The sequence below is a fragment of the Sinocyclocheilus rhinocerous genome, unplaced genomic scaffold (assembly GCF_001515625.1).
Source record: "Sinocyclocheilus rhinocerous isolate Xijiao unplaced genomic scaffold, SAMN03320098_v1.1 scaffold2420, whole genome shotgun sequence".
NCBI lineage: Eukaryota > Metazoa > Chordata > Actinopteri > Cypriniformes > Cyprinidae > Sinocyclocheilus > Sinocyclocheilus rhinocerous.
The window spans coordinates 125,096-136,530 of NW_015629430.1; the positions used below are offsets into that span (position 1 = coordinate 125,096).

At 42.0% G+C, this 11,435-nt stretch overlaps 1 protein-coding gene and 1 pseudogene across 1 annotated transcript in view; one reads left to right on the top strand and one right to left on the bottom strand.

Moving 5' to 3' along the window:
* Window positions 1-288: 288 nt before the first annotated feature.
* On the top strand, window positions 289-5,929 carry LOC107738888 (myosin-6 pseudogene; annotated as a pseudogene).
* A 230-nt stretch (window positions 5,930-6,159) lies between these two features.
* Window positions 6,160-11,435, bottom strand: part of LOC107738887 (mitochondrial basic amino acids transporter-like) — a 16,724-nt gene continuing 11,448 nt past the window's right edge. The window contains exon 1 of the mRNA XM_016550791.1: window positions 6,160-8,612. Within this exon, the coding sequence (XP_016406277.1) occupies window positions 7,816-8,586 (771 nt within the window). The 5' untranslated portion in view covers window positions 8,587-8,612 and the 3' untranslated portion in view covers window positions 6,160-7,815.

The window sequence follows — 11,435 nt, forward strand, 5'->3', positions numbered from 1 at the left end:
AACACTAGTCGTTTGCATCTTTAAAGTTTCCTCAGCCGAGGTGTGCTCATCAAATCTCTCTGTACCTGGAAATCTCAAGCAGTCACTATCGGCGCTTTTCCACTGCGTGGTACGACTCGGCTCGGCACGGTTTGCGTTTCCACTGCAGTTCAGTACCGCCTTAGAGTGGGCGGGGTTATTCACATGTCGTTATAGTTGCGCCGCCCCTATTGCCGCGACTCCTCAAAAAATGTTTCATTCCGCGTACCGAGCAGTACCGTGCCGTACCATGCAGTGGAAAAGCGCCATATGGGTGATGCTCTGATGGCAGAGTTTGGAAAGGCCGCTCCCTTCCTGAGGAAGTCGGACAAAGAGCGTCTGGAAGCTCAGATGAGAGCTTTTGACATCAAGACCGAATGCTTTGTTGTGGATGAAAAGGTGGAGTATGTGAAGGCGCAAATTGTCAGCAAGGAAGGAAGGAAGGTGACTGTAAAGACTGAGGGCAGGAGGACAGTGACTGTCAAAGATGGAGATGTCCATCCCCAGAACCCGCCTAAATTTGATCAAATCGAAGACATGGCGATGCTCACTTTCCTTCACGAGCCTGCAGTGCTGTTCAACCTCAAACAGTGCTACGCAGCCTGGATGATCTACACATACTCAGGGCTGTTCTGCGTAACCGTCAACCCTTACAAGTTGTTACCCGTGTACGACTCGGAAGTAGTTGCGGCTTACAGAGGTAAGAAGAGATCAGAGGCCCCACCTCACATCTTTTCTATCTCAGATAATGCTTATCAATACATGCTAACTGACCGGGAGAACCAGTCCATCCTTATCACCGGAGAATCCGGTGCTGGGAAGACCGTCAACACAAAGAGAGTAATCCAGTATTTTGCAAGCATTGCTGCCGTGGGTGGAGCGACCGGAAAGAGAGACTCCAGCAAGGGAACCCTGGAGGATCAGATTATCCAGGCAAACCCTGCACTCGAGGCTTTCGGCAATGCTAAAACTGTGAGAAACGACAACTCGTCTCGCTTTAGGAAATTCATCCGCATTCATTTCGGGACTAGCGGTAAACTCTCCTCGGCTGATATCGAAACGTACCTGCTGGAGAAGTCTCGGGTGACCTTTCAACTGAAAGCTGAGAGGAACTACCATATCTTCTTCCAAATACTGTCCAATGAAAAGCCTGAACTACTGGACATGATGTTGATAACCAATAATCCATATGACTACTCTTACATCTCCCAAGGAGAAGTATCTGTCGCGTCCATCAATGACAACGAGGAGTTGCTTGCTACTGACAAGGCATTTGACGTACTTGGCTTCACAGCTGACGGAATGATGGGAGTCTACAAGCTGACGGGTGCTATCATGCACTATGGCAATATGAAGTTCAAACAGAAACAGCGTGAAGAGCAGGAAGAGCCTGACGGTACTGAAGATGCAGATAATGCAGCTTATCTAATGGGGCTGAACTCTGCTGACCTGCTCAAAGGACTCTGCCATCCAAGGGTCAAGGTAGGCAATGAATACGTTACAAAAGGACAGAGTGTGGACCAAGTGTATTACTCAATTGGTGCACTAACAAGTCAGTGTATGAGAAAGTGTTAAACTGGATGGTGGTAAGAATGAACCAATCCCTTGACACGAAGCAACATCGGCAATATTTCATCGGCGGGCTAGACATCGCTGGCTTTGAGATATTTGATTTCAACACGTTTGAACAACTCTGCATCAATTTTACCAATGAAAAGCTGCAACAGTTTTTCAATCACCACATGTTCGTTCTGGAACAAGAGGAATACAAAAAAGAGGGGATTGACTCTTAGAAGTTATTGAGTCATCTATTCTCAAATTACGCAGGAACAGAGGGAGCAGAAAAGTCTGGTGGGAAAGGGGCCAAGAAAAAGGGGTCATCTTTTCAGACAGTGTCTGCCCTGCACAGAGAAAACCTTAACAAATGAATGACCAATCTGAAAAGCACACACCCACACTTTGTCCGTTGTTTGATTCTAAACGAAAGCAAGACTCCTGGAATCATGGACAACTACTTCGCTGCAATGGTGTACTGGAGGGTATCAGGATTTGCAGCAAAGGTTTCCCAAACATGATCCTCTATGGTGATTTCAAACAGAGGTACAGAATCCTAAATGCATCTGCCATCCCAGAAGGTCAGTTAATTGAAAACAAGAAAAGTGCAGAGAAGCTGTTAGGCTCACTAGACATTGACCACACACAATACAAATTTGTCCACACAAAAGTCTTTTTCAAAGCTGGCCTGCTCCATATGTTAGAAGAGATGCGAGATGACCAACTTGCTCGCATCCTTACTAGAATCCAAGCTTATGCTCGTGGATTACTGATGAGAGTTGAGTATCAGAAACTGGTGGAATGAAGAGATGCCCTCATGGTCATTCAGTGGAACCTTCGTTCCTTCCTTGGTGTGAAAAACTGGCCATGGATGAAACTGTTCTTTAAGATAAAACCTTTGCTAAGGATTGCTGAGTCTGAAAAGGTAATGGCAAACATGAAGGATGAATTCAATAAGTTAAAAGAAGCGTTGGAGAAATCTGAGGCCAGGAGGAAAGAGTTAGTGGAGAACATGGTCAGTCTTCTTCAAGAGAAGAATGATTTGCTTCTTCAGCTGCAATCAGAGCAAGACACCTTAACGGATGCTGAAGAACGATGTGAACAGCTCATAAAAAGCAAAATCCAGCTAGAAGCAAAAGTCAAAGAGCTGTCAGAACGTATAGAGGATGAGGAAGAGATAAACGCAGACCTCACAGCCAAGAAACGCAAGTTGGAGGATGAATGTTCTGAGCTCAAGAAAGATATAGATGACCTAGAGCTGACATTGGCCAAGATGGAAAAGGAAAAACATGCCACTGAGAACAAAGTAAAGAATCTGACCGAAGAAATGGCATCTCTTGATGAAAACATAAGGAAACTCACCAAAGAGAAAAAAGCTCTACAAGAGGCTCACCAGCAAACATTGGATGACCTTCAAAGTGAGGAGGACAACGTAAATACATTAACAAAAGCAAAAGCTAAGCTTGAACAACAGGTAGATGACCTTGAGGGCTCATTGGAGCAAGAGAAAAAAGTTAGGATGGACTTGGAGCGAAGCAAAAGAAAACTGGAAGGAGATGTGAAAATGACTCAAGAGAATGTAATGGATTTGGAGAATGACAAACAGCAGCTAGAGGAAAAACCTTCGGAAGAAGCATGCAGACAGTGTGGCTGAACTAAGGGAACAGATCGACAATTTGCAACGTGTCAAACAAAAGTCAGAGAAAGAAAAAGTTGAATTAAAGTTGGAATTGGATGACCTTTCCTCAAACATGGAGAGTGTGGTAAAAGCCAAGGTAAATCTTGAAAAGATGTGCCGTTCACTGGAAGATCAGATGAATGAGCATAGGTCAAAAGCTGAAGAAGCCCAGAGAGCTCTGAATGATTTGTCTACCCAGAAAGCCAAGCTGCTGACTGAAAATGGGGAACTTGGACGACAACTGGAAGAGAAGGAATGTCTGATTTCCCAACTCACTAAAGGAAAGACCTGCTACACCCAGCAACTTGAAGACCTGAGAAGGCAACTTGAGGAAGAGGTGAAAGCAAAGAAGGCTCTTGCTCATGCTGCACAGTCGGTCCGTCACGACTGTGACTTACTAAGAGAGCAATTTGAGGAGGAACAAGAAGCAAAAGCTGAGCTCCAACGTGCATTATCCAAAGCCAATACAGAGGTAGCAACATGGAGGGCAAGGTATGAGACTGACGGAATTCAGAGAACAGAGGAACTGGAGGAAGCCAAGTAGAAGCTTGTACAAAAATTGCAAGAAGCAGAGGAAGCAGTGGAAGCAGTGAATGCAAAGTGTTCTTCTCTTGAGAAAACAAAACATCGCCTGCAAAATGAGATTGAGGATCTGATGCTAGACCTTGAACGGTCAAATTCAGCATCAGCGGCCCTGGACAAAAAACAGAGATCCTTTGACAAAGTCATTGAGGAGTGGAAACAAAAGTACGAAGAGTCACAGTGTGACCCTGAGGGAGCACAAAAGAAGCCTGCAGCTTAAGTACCGAGCTCTTAAAACTGAAGAATTCCTATGCAGAAACTCTAGATCACCTTGAGACCGTAAAGAGGGAAAACAAGAATCTACAGGAGGAGATCTCAGACTTAACAGATCAAGTGGGAGAAGGACGGAAGAGTGTCCATGAGTTAGAAAAACTGAGGAAACAGCTGGAACAGGAGAAAGCAGAGTTGCAGTCTGCACTAGAAGAAGCTGATGCTTCAGTTGAGCATGAAGAAGGTAAGAGCCTATGAGCTCAACTGGAGTTCAACCAGTTGAAGGCAGATGTTGAGCGCAAGATGGCTGAGAAGGATGAGGAAATGGAACAAGCAAAAAGAAACTAACAGCGTATGGTTGAATCCTTGCAGGCCTCCCTTGAGGCAGAGATGAGAAGCCGTAACGAGGCCTTAAGAGTAAAAAAGAAGATGGAGGGAGATCTTAAGGAAATGGAAATTCAATTAAGCCAGGCCAACAGACAGGCAGCAGATGCTCAGAAGCAGCTGAAGATGATCCAGTCGTGCTTAAAGAACACTCAACTACAGCTGGATGACACACTTCACAGTAATGATGATCTCAAAGAAAACATTGCCCTGTTGGAGCACAGAAACAACCTGATTCAAGCAGAACTAGAAGAACTGAGAGCAGTGCTGGAACAAACCGAGAGGGGTCGCAAACTAGCTGAACAAGAACTTACTGAAGCAACCGAGAGGATGCAACTCTTGCACTCCCAAAACACCAGCCTCATCAACCAAAAGAAGAAGCAAGAGTCAGATCTGCTTCAGCTGCAAAATGAAATGGAGGAGCTGGTGCAAGAGAACCGCAATGCAGAAGAAAAGGCAAAGAAAGCCATCACTGATGCAGCTATGATGGCTGAAGAGTTAAAGAAGGAACAAGACACTAGTGCACACCTTGAAAGGATGAAAAAGAACATGGAACAGACCATTAAGGACCTACAGCACCGTCTAGATGAAGCAGAGCAAGTAGCAATGAAAGGAGGGAAAAAGCAGCTACAGAAAATGGAGGCACGTATCCGTGAGCTTGAGAATGAGTTGGACGCAGAGCAAAAGCGAGGATCAGAATCCATTAAAAGTTCGAGAAAGTATGAGCGACGCATTAAGGAGCTGACTTATCAGGCGGACGAGGATCGCAAGAACTTGGCAAGACTGCAGGACTTGGTGGACAAGCTACAACTGAAAGTAAAATCTTACAAACGTTCTGCTAAAGAAGCCGAGGAACAGGCAAATGCCAACCTGGCCAAATTAGAAAATAAGGACCTACAGCACAGTCTAGATGAAGCAGAGCAAGTGGCAATGAAAGGAGGCAAAAAGCAGCTACAGAAAATGGAGGCACGTATCCGTGAGCTTGAGAATGAGTTGGACGCAGAGCAAAAGCGAGGATCAGAATCCATTAAAAGTTCGAGAAAGTATGAGCGACGCATTAAGGAGCTGACTTATCAGGCGGACGAGGATCGCAAGAACTTGGCAAGACTGCAGGACTTGGTGGACAAGCTACAACTGAAAGTAAAATCTTACAAACGTTCTGCTAAAGAAGCCGAGGAACAGGCAAATGCCAACCTGGCCAAATTAGAAAAACTGCAGCATGAGCTAGAAGAGGCAGAAGAGCGGGCAGACATTGCTGAATCTCAAGTAAACAAGCTGCGTGCTAAAACTAGAGATGGTGTACCTGGAAAGAAATCCCAGGATGAGTAATGTGTCTTGAGCAGTTGTGCAATCTCACCCAGATTTGTTTGTTCACTAGTTTTAAGATTAGTACCTGGAATCCTCTAAAGGATTAAACATTAGTCAAACCATAAATATGACTGAACAAAATAACACAAAGGCAATATTCAAAAATGAATGGGTTGGCTTATAATTTGAAATGCATTTTCATGTTAAAAATGAAATAAAATACTTTTAAATCACAGAATCTAATTCTTGTGTTTATCCCACCATAAGACGTCAACATCAATTTACAGCAATTTATACATAAAGACAAAAAAGACACAAGATTTATCATTTATCCCATTTATTTTCACATATTTTAGCTGACTAAAAGCAATTTATAAATTGGTTGAGGCCAACCACTTTTCAAATGGGAGTAGCACAGAACTAAACTTTTTCATACAAAAATAGGACAGACATTTCATCAGATTCAATTACTGATCCATCCGTTCAGCAACAGCAGTAACAACAAACCTGAAAAAGAAAGAAAACTAAAACTACTCAAATTAAAACCACTTTAGTACTTCTGCAACCAATCTAACTCTGTAACATACAGTTTAATTACATTTCTTACAGATATCACACAAAACATTGTTTTCAATGCATCTGTCTAGACTTCCCTTTTTAATGGAATACTACATATTTACATTTAATACAACACAACCCGTAACAGTTACAAAAAGAGCAGCACATTCTTTAAAAGCCAGGCAAACCTCTTTTGTCAACTTTTCCCAAGTGCATGTTTTAGTCTCCTACATTCAGCACTCTGAAATCAAACATATGCAATTATTTTTACACATCTTTCAATATGCTGAGAAAATTCCAGCCTCGATATATACAAACATAACATATATTGATCAGAGACAACCCACATGCTGCAGTAAATCAAAAGACGTTACTTAAACACAGCAGATCATTTAAAACTCTAACAACAGTTTAGATATAGTTACAGTGGACCTCCACTGGCCCAGATACAACCTGTATCCAAACACTTTAATAAGTTACAGAAAACATGCAAATATTGCATTAATTTTGTAGATAATACGCCATTAATTCAGGGCTTACATTGAGGGGACAGAGTTTGATTTGTTGGGCAAAAACCTTTGGTTTATTCTCTTTTCAGTACACCAGGAACCAAATGAATTCAGGCCAATACAATTCAAGTAGACAACATCAGTAGACAACAACAGTTCCTCAGATGTCACATTAGTGATTTAGAAACTTTAGCAAACGTAATTTGGTGTCTACCATATTCATTTCACAACTTTAACAGTGAGTCAAGATATCGCAACCTTGTAGGCAATTTCACCAGCAGCTTCCACTAAAAGGAGGTTCTCACTCCTCAGATTAAAAACATCATAATAACAAAGACTATATTCTCCAGTGCCAAAATCATATTTGTCCATGACTGGGTGGGGTTGAGAGTACAAATTTAATCTATGTCCGGGGTATTAACTTAGTCAGGGGTAGAGGCCATGTTAAGTTTGATGCAAACAAAAACGAGGCTGGGAAGGACCTTGGTAACTACTTTTCCAAAATGCACCTTTCCAAAACTTTCCAGTGGAAAACACAAATGACCTAAAACCTTAAGACAGCACAACCTACGTTCTACATCCACACGTCACTGCCTCCTTTCATTCACATCAACTGGTGTCCACCCTAACTAAACTTGAGGATTTGTTTAGACACTGGATTCTCTTCAGTGTAGCAATAATTTGCAGCGTCAAAGCAAGTTTTACTAGTTCTGCCAAGTAACAACAAAAGGAGCAGTTTATTACATCAACATGCAAACTCTTACTTTCAGAGGTCGGATTCTTTTAGCTCTCGTAAGGCAGACAAAGGGAACGTGTTTGTTAAATATCATTGAAAATAAAAAAATATATATTTACAGATGCAGAGCTCAAGTCATTGTATGGATAGAAAGGTTGTGCAATTCCTTTTACAGTGGACAGATGTGCTCAATGCACAGCAACGGTTTGTTTAGTAACAGGTCAGCCATTATTTTGGGAAGTGCTACGCTAGTCAATATCCCAGAAAGATGAGGTTACTCACAGACTGGACGGTTGTGCTTGCTGCTGCAACGGCGCTTGATGCGAAGCTGGAGCCGCTTCGCAATCTTTCGATCCCTCGTCCGGACGTACGTGCAAAAGGAAGAGCGTGACAGTAGCGAAAGTGGTTGCGTTGACCGGAAAAGCCCGTAAAAGAGTGGAAGTAAGTCCGCGCGTAAAAACCCGCCAACCTTCGCGCTGGATGCTCTTCCTTGTGCAGTCCATGATGCTGCTGTACTGGTACTTTCCGCCGACCCCATCGGCTTGGAGTCGGGATTTTATCACGTCCACAGGATACGTCGAAAGCCAAGACGCAATTCCCGACATGCCTCCGGCGAACAGCAGTTTGGGAATCATGTACGGATCCTCCGGCTCGCATCCCAGCGAACGCGTCAGGAGGTCATACGCAAGGAAATAAACGCCGAATCCCGGCGTCTCTCGGATGAGAGTTGTAACCATTCCTCGGTTGACTCCTCGCAAACCCTCGCGCTGGTAAATGCGAGCCAGGCAGTCCAGCGAGTTTTTGTAGACCTTCCGAGAGGACGACTTCTTCTCGCCCGTTCCTTGCATCTGCATTCGGGGCTTGGCCAGTTCCATCGGGCAGCAGATCACGCACTGGATGGCGCCGGCCGCCGCTCCGGCTAGGAACTGGTTCATGGGCGTATCCTCGCCCAACATGCGCATGGTGTTGCCCTGAACACCAAAGACGATGGCGTTGATGAACGTCAGGCCCATCATGGGCGACCCAATGCCTTTATAAAGGCCAAACATCTGCGGAGAAGGTGAAACAAAGTGATCCAAGGTGCATTTGTTTACATGCATATATGTGACCATGGAGCACAAAACCAGTCATAAGTAGCACAGGTATATTCGGGTCTTGGCCAGTTCCATCGGGCAGCAGATCACGCACTGGATGGCGCCGGCCGCCGCTCCGGCTAGGAACTGGTTCATGGGCGTATCCTCGCCCAACATGCGCATGGTGTTGCCCTGAACACCAAAGACGATGGCGTTGATGAACGTCAGGCCCATCATGGGCGACCCAATGCCTTTATAAAGGCCAAACATCTGCGGAGAAGGTTAAACAAAGTGATCCAACGTGCATTTGTTTACATGCATATATGTGACCATGGAGCACAAAACCAGTCATAAGTAGCACAGGTATATTTGTAGCAATATCCAACAATGCATTGTATGGGTCAAAATTATCGATTTTTCTTTAATGCCAAAAAAAGATGTTTGGAAGATGTTTTGTAAATTTCCTACCATAAACATATCAAAACCTAATTTTTCATTACTAATATGCATTGCTAAGAACTTCATTTGGACAACTTAAAAGGCGATTCAATATTAAAATTTTTTTGCACCCTCAGATTCCAGATTTTCAAATAGTTGTATCTTGGTCAAATATGTTCCTATCCTAACAAACCATGCATCAATGGAAAGCTTATTTATTCAGCTTTCAGGAGATATAAATAAATATCAATAAAAAAAAATGTGATGTTAAATTAGGATGTTTCAGAAATTCGTATTCAGTGTTGGGGAGTAACTAGTTACATGTAATGGAATTACGTAATTTAATTACAAAATAAATGTAATTGTAATCAGTTACAGTTACTGAGAATTTTTTTTAAATTAAATTAGTTACTTATGAAAATGTTAAGGATTACAAAGGGGGTTACATCTGCTTTTTTCACACACACTCCCACATACAGATTTGATTGATTTCTTTCATAAATTGCAGTGACTGCTCTAAAATATGAAACACCAATGTTTCAGGAGTTTAGAACGTGCTTTTTTTGATAACTTTTATTTCCTAAATGGGTTTATGTATAGCTATGCTTCATTTTTTAAAGATTAACTTTTTTTCCCAAGGCATTGTTAGATTCCAGTGTTTACTGTCATAGCTATGTAAAGCAGCGGTTGTGGGCGGGGCCTGAACAATATGACATCATACTGCTCGGAAAATCAAAACAGCTTGATAATTGAGACTGTTTAGGATTTGGGGGGATTAAAAAAAGGAGGGAATGGATTTTTATCATTGTAGGGTGGTTGTGTCCACACACTAAGATACATTTATATGCAAACACCATGTAAAAGTGAATTTTGCATCCATTGTCTACTTTAAAATTGAAATATAATCTTAATTCAAGTGATGAAGGATTTTGAAAGTGTGACAGTAATCAGTGTTGAGTACTACTGTAAGGTTTACCCTGCCTAGTTTACATGTTTGAAAATGATAAACAGTTGAAAACATTAGAAATTTAGAAAAGTAATCAAAAAGTAAATCAAATGTAATCAGTTACATTACTTTAATAAAGTAATTGAAAAGTTATACTACTTATTACATTTTAAGTAGGGTAATCTGTAACCTATTACATTTCCAAAGTAACCTTCCCAACACTGTTCGTATTACAGAAGCAAATCTTAACTTGATTTGGGATTCTTATCCTATCTTACAAAATCGTATCTTATCTCTAGTTAGGAAATCTTAAATTGCATTATCAAACTCGACAATCCACTCTCAGGTCTGTTACCAAGCAACCAACATTGCGCGAGCTGCTGATGAGGTAAACAAAATAATAGAAGCTACTTCACTTTGAAAATCGCCTTTTGCAAAAAAACGTAACACCGTGTCTACACCGGACGCGACAGCTGTCGTGTCGCGCCACTCCGCAACAGCTAAAGTCTGTCTACTGTACAAAGCGACCATTGAAAATCATTTGAAATTTGTGTCAGCATGTCATAAATAGAACGCGGCAGCAGTTTACTGTCGGGGATTTGTCGTTGTGCGCCGCGCCGCAGCCAGTGTAGAAAGCATCACTGATTATAATGAGTTCCAGAGGCATCATGCCCATTCAAAGTGAGGGGGCACATGCCCCCTCAGATTTTTGAGCCAAGTGGATTTTGAATGCAGCTTCCAAAAGACAAAAAAAAGCCAATTCATATTTTCTATATTTAATACAATCACACCGGCGTGATTAAATCGTTCAGCGCGTCATATCATCAGTTGCTAAATTCAAATCTGCGTTCGCTGGCGCTGAGCCAGATACAAATGCGTTTTTACAGCACTGCGCATTATAACCAATCACATACGATGCTGTTGAGCTTATGAGTGCAATGGCCAATCAGAGGTGTTCAGATGAGTCATCGCTAAAATGTCGGTGTTTTCTTCACTCGCTCGCTGACTGAATACCTCTTTCTGGCGAATTCTCTCGTCAGAAACAACAAAGTGCAAATGTGTGTCTACGAATCTGTAAGATATTAATTTAATAGTGTACCTGTGCACTGAACAGCTTCAGTGATTTTAATGGGAGTTTTTGAGAGTGCTTGAACTAGACTGTCAATGAAAATGTTCTTTGCTCTCTTCCTGTACAATGAAAGTGTTATGATTAGTAGACTAACTTGCAATGTTTTTACTCATATTAACTTTCAATGTTAAATTCACATTAAATATAAAGTCAGTCGTATTAAAAATATGTTATGGCATGACACCCATATCTGTTAATTAAGCAAACAGACAGGTTTTTTTATGCATAGTTAATAGATTACATTATTAGGTTACTTTGACCATCGCCCACTATAGGTGAAAATCAAGATATTTCGTGATATAGTTAATGCGA